The sequence below is a fragment of the Eptesicus fuscus genome, chromosome 13 (assembly GCF_027574615.1).
Source record: "Eptesicus fuscus isolate TK198812 chromosome 13, DD_ASM_mEF_20220401, whole genome shotgun sequence".
NCBI lineage: Eukaryota > Metazoa > Chordata > Mammalia > Chiroptera > Vespertilionidae > Eptesicus > Eptesicus fuscus.
This window is the reverse complement of record NC_072485.1, coordinates 44016239-44040255: the sequence shown is the minus strand read 5'-3', so window position 1 is coordinate 44040255 and position 24017 is coordinate 44016239. Positions and strand designations below refer to the sequence as shown.

General features: G+C 41.9%; 1 protein-coding gene across 1 annotated transcript; it reads right to left on the bottom strand.

Moving 5' to 3' along the window:
• Nucleotides 1-668: 668 nt before the first annotated feature.
• LOC103304829 (tripartite motif-containing protein 5-like) lies at nucleotides 669-16321 on the bottom strand. The gene is made up of 6 exons (XM_054725179.1): nucleotides 15902-16321; nucleotides 15302-15397; nucleotides 14433-14663; nucleotides 4022-4044; nucleotides 1935-2035; nucleotides 669-1381 (listed from the first exon to the last, which is right to left on the bottom strand). The coding sequence occupies exons 1-6, from the start codon at nucleotides 16319-16321 to the stop codon at nucleotides 804-806; spliced, it is 1449 nt and encodes a 482-aa protein (XP_054581154.1). The 3' UTR covers nucleotides 669-803.
• Nucleotides 16322-24017: the final 7696 nt, after the last annotated feature.

The following is a 24017-nucleotide window of genomic DNA, read 5'->3' as shown; positions in this document are numbered from 1 at the left end:
GAAAACAAATCGGCATTCAGGTATTTTATTCAAAATTCACTGTGCATATTTGGAGAAATTGGACATGAACTCAGAAATGAGGTCACAGAACTTACACTTTCACTACATATTATTAAAATATTTTCTTATTGCCTGGCTAATATTGCTCAGTAGTTGAACATTGTTTGCCCCATGCACCAAGAGGTAGTTGGTACAATTCCCAGTCAGGGCACATTTCCTGGATGCAGGCTCAAGCCCCAGTAGGCAACATTCAGGAGGCAACCCTTGATGTTTGCCTCTCATCACTGTTTCTATCTCTCTCTACCTCTCCCTTCCTCTCTAAGAAATCAATTAAAAAAACCATATTTAATATTTTCTTCTTCACTCCTTGATGAATAACAAACATCATGGGTAAACAGACAGACCTCTGAAGATTCATTCTGTACTGAGTGAATACAAGGTCTTCAGTAAAAGTTGTTGAAAAGTTTTCCTTCATCTTTTCAGTCAGGGGCAGAGGACATGAGATTGTAGAACTTGGTATAGTTGTTACCTCCATACATGTCTTTTTTTTTTTTTTTATGAGGCATTAGTCATTTTCCTTGAGATGATAAACTCAAGAATTAGGATTGTCTATGAATGCAAATAAGATTTTTGGGAAAGTATGACTTGAGGCAAATTATACACCCTATTGATGAATGAAGGGTATTCAAATTGAAAAAAAAAAAAAAAAGAGCACAGAAAAGATGGTGAAAACATCAGCTCAAATCATTAGATGCACCTAAGGCAAGAGGCACTCCAGAGAAGTGGGTGAGGGTGTAAGAGGTTTAAGAGCCTGGAGAACACAGTGTAATGGGGGAAGGGCATTTCATAGGATTGAAATACGGAAACATTTTCTGAGGAAAGGAACATGAAGAGAATTTATAGATGAGAAACCCATGGTTAGTGACATTAAAAAATGAGACAGTGCCATCATCATAGTCTAGAAAAACCCCAACACGACGGGGAGGAACACTCAGGAACAGGCTTAAAGTCGTGGGGTCAGAGGAGTCAGAATCCACAAAAGCCTTATATTCAGAATGGTTCTGTAGCCCTATAACCCAGTAGCCATATTTAGGTTGAAATATAGAGCAAACACGCTGACTACTTTTAACTTGTCTTATAAAATCCATCATATTGGAGTCAGGGTATTTTCCTCCATATACCCCCAAAATCCAGTAACTTTTCTGTGACACATCTACCTCCCAGTAATGCTTCCCTGATGTGATAGAAGGTGATCCCAGGACACCCAAATCCTCATTATTGTTTAGGAAAATACAAAAAATCATGGCAGGTCTCACTTGCCTTCGATCCGCAGAAATGATAATCAATGATTTATTCATGGGAGTATCCAGGGTCACGTTTACTGTAGAAAAATTACAGGGTTGGGTGAGGAATCTGACATACTTTATTTGTGACATTGTAAGACAGATATTGAGAATAAAATGAGTGGGAAATGGGAAGGATTTGATTTGGTTCTTGAGGAATAGTACTCACTGCAGAAAAATAATACATATGTGGGTGTTGGGAGGGAAAACATAAGTCTTTATAATAGAGACCTAATAGAAAATGCAAAATTCTAAAAGATGAGGACAAGGTGGCTTCATAATATTGTGATTTCTCTGTACCCCAGTTTCATTGCATATCTGTCAGTTCTAAAATTAGAAAAATCCATATCATCAAATATAGGCAAAATATTCTGCATCAACATCTGTTTTCTGAGACTGGGGTCTATGTAAGATGGTACATGCGAGAATAGGTGTGAACAAGAAAGTTGACCACTCTCCTTTGGATATGCTCTTATAATGAGCATATAATATTCATCTTCCTTTGTTTTCTCTATCTATACCTAAAACCTGAACTTTAACCCCAACCATAACAAAAATCTCACAACCACCCATTGCTCTAGCATTCCTCACCATTAAACACTTGCAGCATCCTTCTCAGGTCAGGAGCTTGGAACACTATCCTTTGCTTCGTGGAGAGAGCTTTTGGCTTCTTCAGAGTGAAGGTCTTACTCCTAAGGATGACAAAATAGATCCACACACCTCTGAATTTTTGTCTCTCCAAAACCACTGATTTTTACCTACTCACCCCAATGAGTACTTGAGCCCCCATTCAGGGACCCCTGAGAAAGGAGAGAGTAGATTTGGCACCAGAAGAAATGGGCTCAACCCACTTTCCCAGTTGACTGCTGTCTGTCCTTGGAAAGGCACTGACCTCTCAGAAGTAGTTTATTCCTTTCACAATAATAGCTATCCTCTTCCTTTCTAACTCTTAAAAATCATATGAAATTCTATGCCATAGTGAATTTCTTTGAAATGCAAAACTTGGTACCTTGAAATAAGTTAGTATAAGGAAAAGTCGTGACATGGATGTAGATTCCCAGAAATATGACAAGAATGTGAGGATGCAGAATGTGGTTCCTTATGTTTGAGATATATCAAGTGTGGGAATACTGTCTGGGAGGCTGAACACTTTTAAATTCCACCCCAGTAGGGAAGCCTCCAGAATTACATCTGAGACTTCAGGCTTCTGGGAAAAAATACAACAGTTGGAAAAGAAGATATTATAAATGCTACTAGTGGCCTGGTGCACGAAATTTGTGCACATTAAAAGGGAATTAATTAGAGGAAATATTTTAATATTGCTATTTCCCCTTTCTCTATAATAGAAGTATCAGAAATGAAAGAAAATTAGTAAAATGTATATGAAAATGTCCCTCCTGTCAGAGTCTGGGGCATGACGCAGGAGTCAGAGTCAAGTCCCCGCTCACCTGCATACACCTCGAAATGTCCCAGACCCAGACCCAGCTGGCCCCAACCCTGTCAAGCCCTTCTGGGGCAAGGGGCATAGCCTCAGGACCCCAATCAAGCCCCCCAGGTGGGGGACACAGCCTCAGGTCCCCAGGCCCAGTGTCAGGATGAAGTCATAGACTGAGGTTCTCCATCAAGCACTGTGGGGTGAAGAATGTGGCCAGGTCCCCCTGTCTAGCCCCGTGGGGCAGGGGGCATGGCCTCAGGTCCCCTGGCCCAGTCTGGTGCCACGCAGCCTAAATTCCCTGCTGAATAGTTGTTATGGTATCACGGCATTACAGCATCATGGCGTAACAATCATTTGCATATTAGCCTTTTATTATGATGATACTACTAGTGGTCTGAATTTCATGTGTTTGGAGTAGATTAACACAGCCAAGTAGGTGTTCAAATTTAGACACAAAGATGATGCCCTTCCATTATGACTTTAAAATATGTTACAGGATGGATCAATTGTTTGTCCTAGGGTCAAAATATTCCTTGATATTCAAGTTGGCTTTTGGAAAATAAAGAGAACCATATCTTCTATTCCCAGAGCAGACATTTAAATATAAGGGAGATGTCTCAAATTCTGGGTGCTTAGAAGGTAAAGAAGATATGACATTCCATGATCAATACATCACCTATTACATGTGGAAATCTGAGTTAGACACTGGCATGCTGAGTGCATAGAATTTATGAAATCAGATGGGTTTGATACTGCAACATCTAATGTTTACTGCTACTAACCCAAACTTTGCAACTCCCCTCAAGTAAATTGCCTACATAAAATCTGGTTCATTCTCAATAGGTATAGAATACACAAACCATATTTGAAAGAAATTTAAGATGAAATTACATTCAAATGTTTCTCCCTGAGCAATATTTTATTCTTATTAATCATTAGATAATTTTAATGGCTTTAACCCTTTGCACTCGCTTGCTTTTTTCTCGATTCCTTTATTCTACTAGGGATTTAATTTTTTAAATACCCCAGATTTTACAAAGCGCGGCAGTAGAATAAAAAACTGGAGTTTCTTTTCATACAAACTTATTTATTTGGATTTTTTTTATATTTCAAATTATTATTCATTCAAAGAGTAATTTTAATCTCGATGCTAACCGTGTCGAGTCACACTCGACATCCGAATGCAAAAGGTTAAACCTCTTTTTTCAGCACAAAAAGACCATCTCTGGTCTTCCATACATACCTTTTCATAGTGCCTTTCACATCCTAGGGAGAAAAGAGAAACTATAAGTCATGAAACAATAAGCTCTTTTCACTAGCAAAGCTTCAACACATCTACCCTCCCCATCCCCCTGATCTGGAGGGAATAGAGATGGTTCTAATGTGAGAGCAAAATAGTAAATAAAAAACCCAGGTCAATCATTTCAGAATATTCAATAGTCATGTGTTTTTTTAAAATATAGAAATAACTTTCACACTTGTGGCAGCACAGCTTGAGCTTCCAGTACCTGGAGATGAGACACATTTATGAGAAAAATATGAGGCCCCTGATATTTTCCCATGTTCATAAGACTACTCATGAGATGATTTGAATAATTCATGGTTTGTTCATTTATTAAACACATATGTAAAGTGTTGTACTATTACTTGTCAGGAGTTTTGCCATAATTTGTAGAAACAAAGATGAGTAGTTATAGTATTCCTCAAAAATGTACATGGCTTTTGCTGAGTGTACTAGGAAACAAATGTGTCAATGTAGGTGTTTCACAAATGTCTCTTCTTTTTTCACCCACTATCTATAATTGACTTTATCCACACCCTTAAATCCAACACACATATATCTATAATTTATTTCCAAGTCTTTATTTTTACTCAGTTTTGTCTCTTAAATGCAGGTTAATATAATGCCTAGTAAAGAAGCCACAGGAACCAGTAACTTAGGATGTTTACTATGTAACTTGCTTTTCAACAAACAAATTTCCTCCTCTTTATACACCTTTGTCCATGTTACCAATATCCACGTGGTCACTATTCTAAACACTACAATATTTTCTGTATTTCAGGGTCTAAAAAGTTTATTCCAGATTGTTAAACATTTTTAGTCATCTGACTTTGTTTCTCATCACAGGTTTCTCCTTCTAACTTCCTCCTTCTAAAGTCAATAAACACGTATTTTTTAAAAAGTCACCACAAGGCTTGTAGGAGAGGCAAAGATAAAACTGGCTGGTACCACACCCGCATGTGTAGATTCTGAAATGAGACCATACTTCAGCCTGAGGGGCAATCCCACACAAAGATGTGCCAAGGACAATCAAGGCTCAACTACAACAAGAAAGCACACACAACCCAAACATTAGACACCCCTAGAGAACCTGGTTCAGATGAACACAGAAACTGCACCACTGGGCCACAAGGGAAGCCTGCTACATAAGGCCACTCTGCCAAGGTTAGAAGATGTGGCAGATATACCAAACACCTAGAAATAAACATAGGAAGGCAGCCAAATGAGGAGACAAAGAAACATTTCCCTAGATGAAAGATCAGGACAAAATTTCAGAAAAATAGCTAAACAAAATGGAGGCAAGCAATCTACCAAATGCAGAATTCTAAACATTGGTTATAAGGATACTCAATGAACTTAGCGAAGAAGAGATTATCTGACTGAGAACTTCAACAAAGAGAGAGGTAATAAAAAAGGAGATAGAAAGCATAAAAAAGATCAGTGAGAAATGAAGGATACAAAAAACAAACAAACAACAAAAAACTTAAAAGTGACAAGAGAAAAGCAGTTAGTTACCTATAAGAGGTACCTGATTTCTCAACTCAAACTTTGTAAGCCAGAAGGGAGTGGCATGAAATATTCAAAGTGATGGAAAGCAAAGACCTACAACCTAGATTACTCTACCCAGAAAGGCTATTATTTAGAACTAGAGGTCTGGTGCCCCAGTGGGGTACCTCAGCGTGGCCTGTGAGGTCGGGCTGAAACCAGCAGTCCAATACCACCTGCCATTTCCACTCATCCAGACACTGCTGCGCCTGCAATGGGCTTGCACCCAGTCAGTCCCTATCAAGAGAGGCTCATGCAGCCGAAACCGGTTTGGCTCAGTGGATAGAGCATCGCCTGCGGACTGAAAGGTCCCAGGTTCGATTCCAGTCAAGGGCATGTACCTGGGTTGCGGGCACATCCCCAGTCGGGGGTGTGCAGGAGGCAGCTGATCGATGTTTCTCTCTCATCGATGATTCTAACTCTCTATCCCTCTCCCTTCCTCTCTGTACAAAATCAATAAAATATATTTAAAAAAAAAAAAGAGAGAGAGAGAGAGGCTCATGCCACTGCAGTGACACTCGCCAGACGTGAGCCCTGTGTCTGGCACCTGTTGGTCAGCTGAGCAGCTCTCCTGCTGTGGGAGTGCACTGACCACCAGGTGGAAGCTCCTGTGTTGAGAGTGCACATCATAGTGACCGGTCGTTCAATCATTTGGTCATTTGTTTGCTTAGGCTTTTACATACTACTAGACACCCAGTGCACAAAATTTGTGCACTTGGGGTGGGGGGACTCTCAGCTCAGCCTTGTGTCCTCTTGCAGTCAGGCATTCTTAGTGCTGCCATGGAGGCAGGAGAGGCTCCCGCCACCACCACTGCACTCCCCAACTGTGAGCCCGACTTCTGGCTGAGTGTTGCTCCGCCTGTGGGAGTGCACTGACCACCAGGAGGAAGCTCCTGGGTTGAGCAGGATCAGACCAAAAGCGGCTCTCCCACATCCCCTTAGGAATCCTGGATTGTTAGAGGGTGCAGGCCAGGCCGAGGGAACCCACCGGTGCACAATAGAGGCAGGGAAGGGACAAGGGAGGTTGGCCAGCCAGGGAGGGACCGCAGGAGAGCTCCTGGGCATGTCCAACCCATATTGCTCAGTCCTGATCGGCCGAACCCCATATGCTACTGGTTGAAGCATCTTCCCCCTGGTGGTCAGTGCACGTCATAGCGAGTGGTTGAGCAGCCTTAGCATATGATTAGCATATTATGCTTTGATTGGTTGAACAGATGACTGGACATTTAGCATATTAGGCTTTTATTATATAGGATATATAGATTGAAGGAGAGATAAAGAGCTTCTCAGATAAGAAAAAGCTCAAAGAGATAATCATCACCAAACCAACATTATTAGAAAGGTTAAAGAGAATTAAGAAATTGAGAAAACAAAAAACTAAATTGTAAATAAAAAATCATCATGATGTAGAAGTCATGACCAATATTGTCAACCAGCTCCACTTAACTGACAAGTAAAGACCCTTTCACCCAATCAACACACAATTCACATGCTTTTCAAATTCACATAAAAATATGGACATATAATATTTTAGTCAATAAAGCAAATGTCAATACATGTGAAAGGATGAAATAATAAAATATGTGCTTTCTGATTAGAAATCAATTAAATTTAAGAAACACAGCAGAAGGAAAAGTAAAAAATCATCAAGTGTTTGTATGTTAGACAGCACCATTTCAAATATTTCAAGGGTTAAGATAAAAATATCAAAGAAAATTTGAAAAAAAGTTAAATTGAATAAAAAAAACAAGGCCCAACCGGTGTGGCTCAGGGGATGACCACTGACCTATGACCCAGGAGGTCACAGTTCAATTCCCAGTCAGGGCACACACCTGGGTTTCTGGATCCATTTCCAGTAAGGGGTGTGCAGTGGACAACCAATCAATGATTGCCTCTCATCATTGATGTATCTATCTCTTTCTCTCTCACCTTTCCTCTCTGAAATCAATAAAAAAAGTAAATATTCCAAAAATATGTAATATAGCTAGAACAATGCATTTATAACATTAAAAACTAAATCAGAAAAGGCCCTAACTGGTTTGGCTCAGAGGATAGAGCATTGGCCTGCAAACTGAAAGGTCCCAGGTTCGATTCTGATCAAGGGCTTGTACCTTGGTTGCAGGCATATCCCCAGTAGGAGGTGTGCAGGAAGCAGCTGATCAATGTTTCTCTCTCATCAATGTTTCTGACTCTCCATCCCTCTCCCTTCTTCTCTGTAAAAAAAAAATCAATAAAATATATATATTTTAAAAACTATAACAAGAAACCAAGATGGCGGCATAGGTTAAACACCTAACCTACAGCCGGGCACAACAATTTCAAAAATACAACTAAAAGTCAAAACGGACATCATCCAGAACCACAGGAAAGCTGGCTGACTGAAATGCCCACAACTAGAAGGAAAGAGAAAACCACAAGGATAATCAGAGGAGCCATAAAAGCCTGAGGTATGGAGACAGGGGCGGAGACACGAGCACGCGCGCGTGCGGGGAGGATGGAGCCGGAGAGGAAGGGGCGGCTGACGGCCTGGCCGGCATTCACTAGCAGGAAGGAGATAAAAGCTCCAGATTGTGCTGAACCCCAGCTCTGACTGCACTGAACCCCAGTTCCGGGCGAAACCCTGGGAAGCCAGGTGCATGCTGGGGGAATGAATCTGGGCTGTGGGGCACAGGCACAGAGGAGCGGCGGAAGGCAGAGCTCCAGAGGCGCGCATGGGAAGGTGCGCAGAAAAGGGACTGTTTGCCTATGCCAATGAATTGCCCTGGTGGGAAGGAGACAAAAGCGCCAGACTGCGCTGAGACCCAGTTCCAACTACACTGAAACCCAGTTCCAGGCGAGAATCTGGGAATCCAGATTCATTAGGGGAGAGACTAGACTGTTTGGCAGTGGGCGAAACTCCAGGGCGCGTTTCTCTCAGAGGTGTTTGCAGGGAGTACAGAGGGACACAGACACAGGAACCTCATAGGGCGGGGCTGATAGGAAGCCAAGGTTGTAGGCTCCACCCTGTAACTCCGCCCCATCCAAGCTGAGCACAGAGGCTTTTCCCTGCTGAGTGCCTCAGGCAGTAGCTGACCTACACTACATTGGAGACCCAGAAACGAGGGCATCTAGTGGTCGGTGTGAGATGACAGCAGATTTCAACCACTCGCATAAGGGATACATTCAAGAGGCAGACTCAGTGCGCACCAAAGCATTGCTGCACCAAGACCCAGCCCATAAGCATGTCTCCTGCACAGCAACTCTTCCTATATAGACAAAGAGGGCCCTCACGGCCAATTGGCCTGGAGGACAATTCCTCCCAGTGACACCAACAACAATCAAGACTTAACTATACAAAGGAGGACCAAGATGGAGGCATAGGGCGGAAGCCTGATCCTTGCCTACCACAACAATTTTGAGACTACGACGGGAGAGCAGAGCAGACACCATCTAGAACCACCGGAGGGCTGGCTGAGCAGATGCTCTACAACTAGAATAAAAGAGAGGGGTACGCGGGATGATGCTGATGCCGGTGACCCAAAGTCCACACTTTAAGAACTACGGCTCAGGCGACACAATGGCGGCCTGGAACGTGCTCGGCGCAGTTCCCCCGGCGGTCTCCGGCTGAGGGGACGGCTCAACTCGCTGCCGAGCATGGACAGACGAGCCCCTGGGAGACATGGGGTGGGAGACTCCGCGCTTGCTGACCTCCGAGTCCTTCAAGAATCTCAACGCCCCGGAAGTGGCCAGGTGCGCACGCTCGGCGACCGGCCACCGCTGCAGACCCAAGGGCCGACGCAGCGACACCGGACCAGCCCGCCGCCGTGCACCGGGCACACTGGAGCTTCGCCGAGCCCGCCGCCCAACGAGTTCTGCGGCAGCCACCCTGGAGCTCTGAGAAAATGGCCGAAGGAATTGCTGAGAGGGAATTGACCAACAGGAATTGGGATCAAGAAGACGAAACCCCGCTGAGACCCGGGTCCGGGCGAGGCTGCAAGCCTCTGGGCTCGGGTGTGGTCACACGCCCTTAAGTCTAGGTGAGGCCTCACGCCCCTGGGTCCGGGTGAGTCCACGCGCCCCTGGGTCCAAGTGAAGCCGGATTCCGGGTTCGGGTGAGGCCATGCGCCCCTGGGTCCGGGTGAAGCTGAATCCTGGGTCCGGGTGAGGCCGTGTGCCCCTGGATCCAGGTAAGGCTGGGTCCTGGGTCCGGGTGAGGCCGTGCGCCCCTGGATCCGGGTGAGGCTGGGTCCCAGGCCCGGGTGAGGCCATGTGCCCCTGGGTCCGGGTGAGGCCACACACCCCTGCGTCTGGGTGAAGCTGGAGCCCGGGTCCGGGTGAGGCCATGTGTCCCTGGATCCGGGTGAGGCCTCGTGCACCTAGGTCCGGGTGAGGCCACGCGCCCCTGGGTCTGGGAGAGGCCACGCGCCCCTGGGTCTGGGAGAGGCCACGCGCCCCCGGGTCCAGGTGAGGCCATGTGTCCCTGGATCCGGGTGAGGCTGGGTCCCGGGTTCGGGTGAGGCCACGCGCCCCTGGGTCTGGGTGAGGCCATGTGCCCCTGAGTCCGGGTGAAGCCATGCCCCTGGTTCCGGCCAAACCCAAACCAGAGGGAGTCCGAACTCCGTTACCACCATTTGTCCACCATCCAGAGCTGAGGGGTCAGTGCTGACATGTACACATAAGGAACTGGTGGACATTGAAATTGGGTCTCAAAAGAACTGTTGGTCCAGAAAGAAACTCACTACAGACTGATTCATTTGCCTGTCAGCATAACTATTATTGCTCGTCTCACATTCAGTTCTTATAAGTATATCTCTAGTGACACATGATCTCGCTCATCTAGGGGAAATGATGAACAACATAGACTGATGAACAAGAACAGAACCAGAAACAAGGAGGCATCGATCGGACTATCGAGCCTCAGAGGGAGGATAGGGGAGGGTGGGGGGAGGGGGGAGAGATCAACCAAAGGACTTGTGTGCATGCATATGAGCCTATCCAATGGCTAAGTTCAACAGTGGGTTGGGCATCCGTGGGGAGGGGTGAGGGATGGGAATGGGGGGATGAGGACAAATATGTGACACCTTAATCAATAAAGAAATTAAAAAAAAAAACTATAACAGAAAAGAATGTCAAATCAGTGGTTAATATTCTTACTTTAGGCCTTGGCTAGTGTAGCTCAGTGGTGAGAGTGTCAGCCCAAGCATCAAAGACTCCAACATTCAATTTCAGGTCAAGGGCATGTACCTGTGTTGGAGATTTGATCCCTGGCCTCCTTTGGAGTGTATGCGAGATGCAACCAATGAATGTGCCTCCCTCATATGATGGTCTCTCTCTCTCTCTCTCTCTCTCTCTCTCTCTCTCTCTCTCTGACTCCTCCCTCCTTTTCACTCTCTCTAAAAATTAATGAAAAAAATATTCTTGGGTGAGGATTAACAAAATAAAACAAAAAATTATTTAAGAAACTAGAAAAAGAACAACAAATTAAACACAAAGCGCATATACAAACACATATACTCATATATAAATGTGTATTTACTATACACACACAAAGGAAATTAAATAAGTGAAAGTTGTGATACAGAAAGGTTAAAAATAAATAAATAAATAATAAATAAATAAATAAATAAATATCACTAAAATTTATTCTTTCTTTTGCAAAACTGAAATTTTATTTATTTATTTATTATTTTATTTATTCATTTATTTATTTTTTATTGTTTAAAGTATTACACATAGTAGTACATATATCATTTTTTTTCTCCACTGACTTTCCCCCAGCCTCCCCTACTCTCTGCCGCATGCCCTCATCCCACGCCCCCAGTGTCTTGTGTCCATTGGTTGTGCTTATATGCATGCATACAAGTCCTTTGGGTGATCTCCTTCCCTCTCCTCCCCAACCTTCCCACTGTAATTTGACAGTCTGTTCAGTGCTTTACTGCCTCTATATCTATTTTTGTTCATTGGGTTATAATGTTCTTTATTTTCCATAAATGAGTGAGATCATGTGGTATTTTTCTTTCATTGCCTGCCTAATTTCACTTAACATAATGCTCTCCAGGTCCATCCAGGCTGCTGCAAATGGTAAGAATTCCTTATTTTTTTTTTAGCAGCATAGTATTCCATTGTGTAGATGTAGCATAGTTTTCTAATCCACTCATTTGCTGATGGGCATTTAGGCTGTTTCCAAATCATAGCTATGGTGAATTGTGCTGCTATGAACATAGGAGTTCATATACCCTTTCTGATTGGTGTTTCTAGTTTCTTGGGATATATTCCTAGAAGTGGGATTACTGTGTCATTTGGGAGATCTATATTTTGTTTTTTGAGGAAACTCTATACTGTTCTCCACAGTGGCTGCACCAGTCTGCATTCCCACCAGCAGTCCATGAGGGTTCCTTTTCCACAGCATCCTCTCCAGCACTTGTAGTTTGTTGATTTGTTGATGATAGCCATTCTGACAGGTGTGAGATGGTACTGCATTGTCATTTTCATTTGCATCTCTTGGATAATTAATGACGTTGAGCACGTTTTCATGTGTCTCTTGGCCTTCCTTCTGTCTTCTTTTGAAAAGATTCTATTTAGGTCCGTTGCCCATTTTTTTTATTGGATCATTTATCTTCCTTTTATTAAAGTTGTATGAGCTGCCTGTAGATGTTGGAGATTAACCCTTTATCAGTGATAATATTTGCAAATATGTTCTCCCATACAGTGGGCTTTCTTGTTTTGTTAATGGTTTCTTTTGCTGTGCAAAAGATTTTATTTTGATGTAGTCTCATTTGTTTATTTTCTCTTTAGTTTCCATTGCCCAAGGAGCAGTATCGGTGAAGAAGTTCTTTTGGCATATGTCTGAGATTTCTCTGCCTGTGGATTCCTCTAGTATTTTTATGGTTTCTTGTCTTATGTATAAGTCCTTTATCCATTTTGAATTTATTTTTGTGTATGGTGTAAATTGGTGATCTAGTTTCATTTTTTTGCATGTATCAGTCCAATTTTCCCAACACCATTTATTGAAGAGACTGTCTTGACTCCATTGTATGTTCATGCTTCCTTTGTCAAATATTAATTGAGCATAGTGATTTGGGTCGATATCTGGGTTCTCTATTCTATTCCATTGGTCTATATGTCTGTTCTTATGCCAGTACCAGGCTGTTTTGAGAACAGTGGCTTTGTAATACAACTTGAAATCTGGTATTGAGATTCCACCTACTTTGTTCTTCTTTCTCAGGATTGCTGTGGCTATGTGGGGTATTGTTTTATTCCAGATGAATTTTTGAAGAGTTCTTTCTAGGTCTGTGAAATATGCCATTGGTATTTTAATGGGGAGTGCATTGAATTTATAGATTGCTTTAGGTAGTATGGACATTTTAATGATGTTGTTTGTACCAATCCATGAACATGGTATGTTTGTTCTTCCATCTGTTTATGTCTTCCTCTATATCTGTAGTTTTCCGTGTAAAGGTCTTTACCTCTTTAGTTAAGTTTATTCCTAGGTATCTTAATTTTTTTGGTGCGATGGTAAATGGGATTGCTTTTTTTAGTCTCTCTTTCTGTAAGTTCACTATTGGTGTATAGAAATGCCATAGATTTCTTGGCGTTAATTTTGTATCCTGCTACATTGCTGAATTCATTAATTAAGTCTAATAGTTTTTTGATGGAGTCTTTAGGGTTTTTTACGTACAATATCATGTCATCTGCGTATAAGAACAGTTTTACTTTTTCTTTTCCAATTTGGATGCCTTTTATTTCTTCTTGTTGTCTAATTGCAATGGCTAATACTTCTAGCACTATGTAGAACAGGAGTGGTGATAGTGGGCATCCCTGTCTTGTTCCTGTTCTTAGGGGAAATGGTTTTAGTTTTTTCCCATTGAGTATGATATTGGCTGTGGATTTTTCATATATGGCTTTTATTATGTTAAAATTTGTTCTTAAGAAATGTCAATGAACTTGACCAAAAATATCTATCATGACCAAAGATAATCACTAAAATCAGGAATAAAAGAGAGGCCACTACTGTCAGTCCTGTAGAAATGAAAAGCATTCTAAGATGTTATAATGTCTACTTTCATGTTTACAAATTTGACAACTTAGCATGGACAGATTTCTACGAAGATGTACATTATCAAGAAATGACCCAAGAAATGTAAAAAACCTGAGTAAACTAATACAAGTAAAAAAAGGATTTTAAATCTTTTCAAAGAACATAAAGGTGCAGAGTGAGATGGTTTCACTGGTGAATCTATTGAATAATTAATAAGAAATAAATAGCCCTAGCCAGTTTGACTCAGTGGATAGAGTGCCAGCCTATGGACCAAAGGGTCCAGGTTTGGTTCTGATCACCTCTGTTGCAGGCTCCTACCCAGCCTGGGCTCTGGTTGGGGCTCATGCTGGAGGCAACAAATGCATGTTTCTATAACATCAATATTTATCTCTGTCTTTTCCCTCTCTCTTCCACTCTCTCTAAAAATCCTTCAGATGAGGAGGATTAAAAAAACAACAACAACAACTCTTGGATCATGAAGAGATAGCTGAATAAAGTTCTAGGCCTGATCACAGATACAGAGACCTACGGAATATAATGAATCTTCTCTTCACTGTCAATTTTGTACTTTAATTGATACATTAATAAGAACAAAATTTTTCCTTGTTATTCATGTATTCAACAAATTCTATAACCTCTGAAACAGATGCAGGGAAGGGTCACTGCAAGACCAATGGAAACTCAGTGTAAAATACAAGTAAAAAAATATGTATTTTAAACATCACAAGAAACACAGCCACACAGCCAAGAAGAAAACTTCGTCTTAATTTTCCTTAAGTTCAGATGCTGGGGCTTATTTCTAAGTCTTACCTGCAGCATCTCTACTGTTGACCCCTGCAACCGATGCTCCAGATCTGAGATGAGATCTCTCAACAACTTCCTCTGCTGGGCCAGCTCTCTCTCAGCCTGAGCCAGGTCATCGAGGTTTTCTGCTGCCTCTTTCTCCAGCCTTTGCAGCTCCTTTTGCTCCTCACTGGCCAGGATACCTCTCAGTTGTTTAAAACAATCCTGGACACTTTTCAACTCATTTTCTATTTGATCCTTCGGGAATGAGAAAGAAAGACAGGGACTCGGGCTATCAGGCAGACTGGGAGCCAGAAAAGAATGTATTTGATTTGGGTGTTCTCAGAGGAAAGAGAGATGGAAGCAGAGGAGCAATTCTTCTGGAGGCTGATTTTTCCTATTATTTTATCTTTATCACATTCCAAAATAATGCTCTCATGTCTACATTATTGAGGTCAACCCTGAACCAAAATAGGACACCTGGGTGTGGCTCAGCTCTCACAGAACTGCCCAGGACAGTGATGCCTCCATGCATTACTCCTCACCTCAACCCCACCTGCTGCCTATGTTGACCACCTGGGACAGAGCCAGGAGCCACTGGCAATTGTCTTCCCCAGAAGAGTTAAAGGCTCAAAATAATGATAAATGAATATAAAATTCACTACCATCCTTACCAGGGAGTCTGTCTATGGGAGTAACTAACCTACATATAGCTGCATTATTTTGTGACATGTTTATTTTCAGTCCTACCCCTATCAGGGAAAGGATAAACAATGGCTAATCAATGAATCTGGACATATCAACTGTCAGGAAACAAGAAAGAAGGGATCTCTTTATGACTAACACTTGAGGTCCTGCTCAGATTCTTAACTATCTCGGAAAGAGTCTCCTCCTACCTTCCTGGAAGTTCTCTTTTCTTCAAGGTCATCTTCCAATTTCTCAGCTTCCTGCTGCTCCACCCTCAGCCTGTCCAATGCTGCCTGAAACTTCTCCTATGAGAGAGGAATTACATCAGTGTCAAACTATGGAATAACAAAAACTCTGTGGTTTGAAGAAAACTTGATGTGGTTATGTGTTCTTTAAGACTGAGATGATAGAAATCACCATTACCATGTCAGAAGACTGATTCTCTTTGCCCTAAACTTTAGGGCCTAAAGCAAAAAACTTGACCCTATAGTAAGGAAAGAACTTAGGTCTCAATCCACCCAGTTGCCCAGTTACCCATCGTGTTCAAAGGGTAACAAGCTTTGCTTGTTCGCTTATTAGCACAAGGTATGGAAATATCTACTTCTGGTTTAGAGTTTGCTCATCATTTGTAATTGTGTAGAATGTATAGAAATGTCCTTCAGGCCTTGGAAGATGAACATAGGAGAATAAAACTGAAAACAGGCCTCAGGGTTATGGTGGCAAGTCAAATGCAAAAGTTGAGGTTTCCCATCAACTTTTTTAGAAAGTACTATTTTCTGCCCTGTCTTTCCTCCATTCCAGTCTATTACCTTGTACTCCTGGGCAATCTCCTCCATGAGGAATGTGCGGTGACCACGGTGCTCTTGAGACCGCTCACAAAGCCAGCAAATGATCTTCTCATCCTCCTTGCAGAAGAGCAGGAGCTTCTCTCCATGGCGCACACAGAGATCCCTCTTCTGCTCCTCCTGTGGGCTCAACTTCGCCTTCCTAAACCCCTCCACTATGTTGGCCACATGTCGATTGGGACGCAGGTTCTCAGGCTGGTAACTGATCTTGCACACAGGGCAGCTGCTCTCTCCTTGGCCAATCATAGACTCCCTGTTGTTTGCAGTGATGCAGGCTTGGCAAAAGGTGTGCCCACAGTCCAGGCTCATGGGTTCTGTTAGGAGCTCCAGGCAGATGGGGCAGGTTACCTCCTCCTTTATGTTCACCAAAATTCCTGAAGCCATCCCTGCTCCTTTCTCTCTTGATCTGAGGCTCCTCTTGTTCATTGATCTCTGCCTAATTAGAAGTGTTAAAAGGGGGCAGAGTAAGAATGGTAGGAATAAATGTTGTTAATTGTGTAGAAATCAAGGATGGGACAAGAACAATTATATAAAAGGACAAAACAGAAAAGACAGAGAAGGAAAAGAGCATGGTGACCTGGTAAAAATAACTTTTTATAATAAGATTATTAATTTATAAATTAATAACTTTTTGTCTCTAGGGTATTTTTTACATTGAGTTTTAGAAAGAGTGGAAGGGCAGGAGGGAGAATGGGTGGGGGAGAGAGAGAATGAGAGAGAGAAAGAGATAAAGAGAGAGAGAGAGAGAGAGATGATTACGATAGAGACACGTCAATCAGTTGTTTCCATACATGTCCTGATCAGAACAGGGATGGAACCTGCAGCCCAGGTATCTGCCCTTGACTTTTCAGTGTGAAGGCCAATGCTCTAACCACTGAGAAACACCAACCAAGTCACATAATAATTGTAAATACTTTTAGTTAATCTGACATGACAAATTTCATTTTTACCTATGCAATGGTTGTTATTGTCCTTTACTTTTACTGAATAAAAGGATGACCTGATACTTTTACTACCAAGATGTTTGTGTGGCCCAACATCTCTCTTGCTTCTTTCTATGCCAAACACATCCTCTGGGCTTTTATACCTGCTCTTCTCTCATTAGGCAATGATGCCCGTGGTCTCAGTAGGACTCACTCTCATCCTTCAGTTAACAATCTCCTTCCATGTTCCTTCATCAGAAAGACCTGCTTTCACTTGCTTATTTACAGTGTAACCATTGCCATCATTTGCTATATATTGAAATGATTTCTTTTAGTATTATCACATAATACTTGACAAGTGTTTGTGTAAATGGCCAGAGCAAATCTTTCATCAAATGGGTACATAAATTTAGTGAGTGACTTACAAAGACCATTTTCAGTACACACAGTTGTGATAAATCTAATGTATCTTAGAGGTCTGTTTCTACCTTACTGAGTTAATCAAAGACAAGACAGGTAACTTAGGAAGTTCTGGGGAGTCTTGTTTGATAAATAGTAAAATTTCATGTTTGCCTGGAAATAGGCAAAGGACATTGATAGGAGCCGAATGTATGCTGATGGTGGGGAGGGAGATAGCATAAATATACTAAGAGGATCACACAAGTCACATATCTGAAAAAATAAAAACACAGATAAAATAAATATCAGTCTTGCAAAAGAAATCTCAACATATTAAGCAAGATCACTCAACTAATTTTTCATCACAATGAATTACAGACTAATAATTAAACTAATACCCATATATACAAATATGAGTCTAAACAGAGAGTTTAAACCATTATGACCCTGACATTCACCTGGAAAGTAACAGTAAATTCAATCATCAGCTATATATATTCAAAAACTATGTGACAAACATTATGTAATAAACACTACTAGAGGGATGTGCATGTTCATGGGAAATAAAACAATGGGGGCAGATAAAGGGTTGTCCAGCAATTCAAACTTGCATACCTAAAGGTTTAACTGAATGCTTAAGAAGATGAAGGAAATAAGGCATATGGGAGAGAAAAAAAAATTATTAGGTAAAGGAAATGACTTGTTCATGGAAGATGAACCACCTTGTCTGGGATTGAAAATGCCAGTGTGGCTAGTGTGAGAAAACTGCTAGCATCACATGAACCTGCAGTGACCATGACATAATGGCACTTCAAGAATTATGTAACATTTAGGGATACTTTTCTAAGAGAAAAAGTTTGGGCTGTGGAATATTCAGTGGATCCAGTGTGAAATTGGGAAGATGAGTACAATGCACACACAGTTGCCCAGAGGAGAGATGGTGATAGTTTTCAGGAGAAGAAGATGAAGGATATGGAGAGCAGGTGATTAATGAGACATAGGATGAGGTAAGAAGAAAGGATTGGAAGTTTGATTAGAAGAGAGAGAACAAAGGGTTAACATCAAACTTAGACTCTTTCTTACTATTAAGGTAATATTGGCTCTTCTAATAAGTTGGTTTTTTGGTTTTGTTATCTGGAAAACTCATAAGGATACAATAAAGTGGAAGTTCAACTGCCTTGCAAGGCCAGATTGTTGACAGCAAAATTAGCTTGATGTGGAAAGTGCCTTTGGACTAAGGAGGACTTTATATAGAACTCAAATGCAGTTAATATGCTTATATTTCATTTTTCATAAGGGGATTGTGACTTTTATAACCACCATTGTATCTTTATGGCCCATGGATGCTATGCCTATGGGCTTTCACAAGGTAATTTGCACTCTGTAGCTCTCTATCTCTAGGCTTATACAGTACAAACTTTGGTGGTTTCACACACATCTACTAAGTCTGGCTTCTTAAAAGGCTGAGATAACAGAAATAAAGTACCTTCCATAGCACTGTGAAGACCACCACTAATAGCTCAGCTAAGGCAGCCAATGTCAGCATGCCTCCTGACCTGTATCCTCAGCTAAGCTAAATGACCCTGACAGCTTATATCTCACAAGTCATAAGATGGTAATGACCATTCAAATTGGAGATGATGCTGTTGGTCAGTCAAAGAGGTGTGGACAAAGAGGACCACATGCTAACCTGACAAGCTAAGGAAAGGTCTGAGTGGTAGCCTTGCAAAATCAAAGACCTAAAGTAACCACAGAGGATGGTCTGAAATTAAAAGTTTTTAAACTAAAAATGCAGTTTTGGTGGGTAGTCATGTTGCAGGCTTGTATTTTCCCTGACAAAATCAATCTTTACTTTAACTGAGCCTGTCCATTGTCCTTTTGCATCTACGATAACATACAGTTGGAATGTCCAGGTAATTTTCCTTTTTTTTCCTGGACCCCTCAAACACATGCACCACTGTACAGAGACCATAAATACACTCACTGTTATTGAGTTAATTGTTGACTGTTAACTATCCTACACTCACCTAAGTAAAAGAAGAATATGTCTATCATTTTACTTTTTATCCATTTCCAGAGGTTCCATACCCTCCCCTTTGTTTTCTTCTGCCTCAGCCTCCCTAATCTATCACCAATGGATTTCATGTAACACACTTATGTCTTCTCTTTTGATTCTAATGTACAATGCAAGGTGCAAAACTGCCATTCTCTGGAGCATTATCTCAATCCATTGAGATTCTGCTCCCAGCAATTATAGACAGTTTGGCTGAAATAACACACAAATTCTTCACAGGTTTGAATATTTCTTAAGTTACCAGAGGGTATCACAGAGTGGTAACACAGTGATGTTTATTCTCCCACCTGGACTCAGTATGGCCATATGGCTACTGTCTAGGATCAGGAGCTCTCTCCAGAACTTCAAGTAAATGGGACTATAAAGCAATAAAGAAAGAAAATATCTCAGTAGATATTCATGTCTTGATGGTTGACAAAGTTGGATGATAAAGAAAGATCTACAGTATGAGATAATACATTTTCGCTTTGATCTGTTCTCTGAAGGGAAAAATTATAAAGGCTGCATCGAGATAAATTTAGACTTAATAACACTGTCTAATAGTGCCATGGTCATCATACATGAAGGGACCCTGGTAAGGAATGAGGCTGAAGGAGAATAGAAGTGTATTCTAGCTAGTGGTCCAGATACTGAAAACAGCCCAGAGGCCACATGCAGTTAGTCTCTGGCTGCAGAAACTGTGATCCAGATCAAGCTCTGATGAATAGCAGGGTCAGAGATAGACATTGTATCAGGGTAGATATCATTTAATATCTACCCCTCTTTTATGACTACATTATGATCCAAATTTTGGGTAGGAACCTCCAATTATTTTGCATCTCCTCCAAGATCCAAGATCCAATCCTGAGACCCACCAGGAGCCAGGATAGGAGGGAGGATAAGAGCATGCATTCTACCTTGGGACTGCAGAACTTATTTTTATGGTGAGGCTACAGGGAGCTAAGGTAAAAGCAACTGGCCACAGGACACAGAAGGGGAAAGTGCAGAAGATCTTGAATTCTCACATATGGAGTTTGACCCACCACTACCTAAGCCAGTGATGGCGAACCTATGACACGCGTGTCAGCACTGGCACGCATAGCCATTTCTGATGACACGCGGCTGCTGAGGCGGCCGCATGCCGAGGATGAAACATTTGCTGCTCCTGAGGATGAAACATTTGCGAAATAATGTTTTTTCCTCAAAGTGACACACTACCTGAGTTATGCTCAGTTTTTTGGCGAAGTTTGACACACCAAGCTCAAAAGGTTGCCCATCACTGACCTAAGCAGTGACCGGGGCTCCAAAACAGGCAGGGGGACAGATATGGGAACATGAGTAATGTTTGTGTTGGAAGGATATCATAAATGCCAAGTCTTCCATGAGTGCTGGAGGATAAGACAAACAAGTAGTTAGCATAATTATGCAAGAAGTCCACTGGAAGGCTAATGGACTTTGATATTCAGCAAGGGCTGAAAATCAGCATAATATTGCCCTGCTTTTGGCCGAATGGCAGAGGCAATCTCCTAACCCCGTAGTCAGCAAACTGTGGCTCGCGAGCCACATGTGACCAACACCCCCACTTCTTCTAACGCCACTTCTTCAAAATAGACTTGCCCAGGATGAAAACCTACTTCTGCGCATGGGCCATGAAGTTTCAATTGAACTGTACGTGCGTGCCCACACATGGTATTTTGTGGAAGAGCTACACTCAAAGGGCCAAAGAGCCGCATGTGGCTCGCAAGCCGCGGTTTGCTGACCACTGCCCTAACCTGATAATCCTCTTATTGTTTACCAAACTTTACCTTTGATATACCTGTTTGCTTTGCTAAAGGGCAAATGTGTAGTCTAGTAAATAAAACTAATGCGTCTGGAGTTTCAGGGAGCTCCCCATGCCTTCTAAATATATATTTCTTTTCTAGTGTATCCATTTGTGTGCAGCCCCTTCTCCAGACCTTGAACCCTATTCACAAATGGGTGTGGCGTTCACATCTGGCACCTCAAAACAGGTATTTGGAGAAGATTCGCCGGAGCAAAAAACGAAGAAAGTCACCAGAAAGGTGGGAAGTACACCGAAAAAGGTAGAGAGACTCACTGTGCACAAAGCTTTGGTAGTTGCAAGCTGTAAGTGGGCAGGAACATCTTTTATTTTAAGCCAGGCTATATGGGGAAGAACTTGAGTAAAAGGCAAAAATATCATTGTAAATTTTTAGGATAAAGAAATTAAAATGTCAAAAGGTACTCTCTTAAATCAGGCTCAAGGAAAACAAGTGCCCTTGTCATCTTTAACTAGGTGGGCTCTTGTTCAAACTGCATTATGCCTAATTCTTATTTGGGATCAACAGTCTGTAATACCTAAGGCCCTGATCCTCCGCCTCTAGTGTGGGAAGGCTCAACAGCTAGAGAAAATGGGGCTATCATCCTCTCACAAAAGGACTCTTTAATGCTATGTCTGAAAATTACCATATGACACCTTGGGACACGCAGATTTTACATAAAATAACTTTAGAGGCCAGTCAATGCTATGGAGAGCAGAATAGGAAAGATCAATGAAAAAAACTCTGATTTATTAAGTCTTGTTTATATGTTATGAGCACTTGTCTGTTGATTATTGTTTTATCTGTCTTTGTTGTTTATTGTTAGTCTATTAAGCATGCCTTTGATTTAATTTAATAAGAAAAGAAATGTAGGTGACCAGACCATTACTAAACTTCCCAAGAGCAAACAGGATGTGAGGGTGGGGAGACATATGGTCTATGGTACATGTCCTAGGACCAAGGTCAGCAAACTGTAGCTCGCAAGCCACATGCAGCTCTTTGGCCCCTTGAGTGTGGCTCTTCTACAAAATAGACTCGCCTAGACGAGTCTATTTTGAAGAAGTGGTGTTAGAAGAAGTTTAAGTTTAAAAATTTGGCTCTCAAAAGAAATTTCAATCGTTGTACTGTTATTTGGCTCTGTTGACTAACGAGTTTGTCAACCACTGTCCTAGGAGACAAAGGGAGGTTGAGCTAACTAAAAAAGGCCCCAGCCCATTAATTACTAGGTCTTTTGGTGATCCTGTAAAATGGACACCCACTCTCAAGAATGCTAATAAAAGTCTCATTTTTGCCATGTTTTTTTATTTCCCAGTCCATCATTTGAAATTTGGATAGATGAGACATTTATCATAATTTAAGAGATACATCTGGGATTTCTGTACCCAGGAAAAAGGCTAGCTTAAGAAAAGGCATGCCCCACCCAGTTTTGGATGGCCTCTTGAGCCCCATCTCTTTATGGATTCTATAGAATAAACCCAACTGTTTTTCTTTAAAAGATGGCAAAAATGACACAAGGAAAATATACAGGCTGCATTTGGGCAATAAGATTAGTGTTTCCATAATAATGGGTTGTTCTTGAATAATAATGGACCACATTCCAAGGTTAACATTAAAGCCACTGAAAGTCAGTAAGTCATCTCTGTTACAGAATTTGCCAAAGAAAATGCCTTGGATAATAATAATTGACTTTGGAATCTCAAAATTGTTGAAACATGGATAGATAGATGTAGCTAAAATGAAGAATTTGTGATGAAGCTTTTAGTGGGATAATTATAAATATATTGATGGTGGGGGTGCAGTCACTTGCGGGGAGACTGGCTGTGCTCTCTGATGGAGGAGGAGGCTGGTCACGTTTCCCACAGCAGTAACCTTAGGTGTTATCTATCTCTGAGGAAGAATGTGGTAGTTTTATATTCAAGCAGCTACGGATCTGCTCCCTTCTCCCCCTGCCTTTTCATCAGCCTTGTACATGACAGGTGGGGATATTCGCCAGCCTCATATGTCTAAACATACTTTTCCAAAGTCTTTGGTAACTTAAAACTTTAAAACATTGCTGAAATAATAATAAAAATTATTAAATATCTAGGTATTTTAATATGAAAGAATACTGAAATATTAATCTGAGTTTGCCTTGTATGAAAAATCTAAAGGATAGGTTTGAATCTATTAGTTAAATATTTCTTGTATTTTATTTGAAATACTAGTGAACTGGTACACAAAATTTATGCCTGGGGCTGAGGAGGTTCCCTCAGCCCAGCCTGCACCCTCTCCAATCTGGGACCCCTTGGTCCAGATGTCCAACCGCAGGTCTAGGCCAAATCCTACATATGCAATTAGTCCCTGGCTGCAGAGACTGTGGTCCAGATCAGGCTTGGGAATCGGGCCTAAACAGGGATCAGGCCTAAACCAATGGTTGGACATCCCTCTCGCAATCTGGGACCACTGGCTCCTAACCGCTCACCTGCCCGCCTCCTGATTGCCCCTCACCCTCTGCCTGCCTGTCTGATTGCCCCTAACTTCCTCTGCCTGATCGCCTGCTTGCCCCTAATTTCCCTCCCCTGCCGGCCTGATCTCACCCTCAAATGCTCTACCCTGCCAACCTGATGACACCACCAACTGCCTCTGTCTGCCTGATCACCCCTAACTGCCCTTCCTTGCTGGCATGATTTCACCCCTAACTGCCCTCCCCTGCCGGCCTGATTTCACCCCTAACTTCCCTCCCCTCCTGGCCTAGCTGTCCCCAACTGCATACATGTCCAAATGAGCACTAGCCAAAAATAATCCTGTTTAAAAGTAAATTTTAAGCTTAGTAAAAAGGAGAAATTTTAAAATCTCTTTTGCTACTATTTACAAAGTAAACTAAAAGTTATTATTCAAGCATTAAATCT

Coding starts and splice junctions, on each gene's coding strand:
- LOC103304829 (XM_054725179.1), bottom strand. CDS start 16,321: ATGGCTTCAGGAATTTTGGTGAACATAAAGGAGGAGGTAACCTGCCCC. Junction 14,664..15,301: donor AAAAGAGAACTTCCAGGAAG/GTAGGAGGAGAC, acceptor TCATTCCCGAAG/GATCAAATAGAAAATGAGTT. Junction 4,045..14,432: donor CAACAGTAGAGATGCTGCAG/GTAAGACTTAGA, acceptor TTTTCTCCCTAG/GATGTGAAAGGCACTATGAA.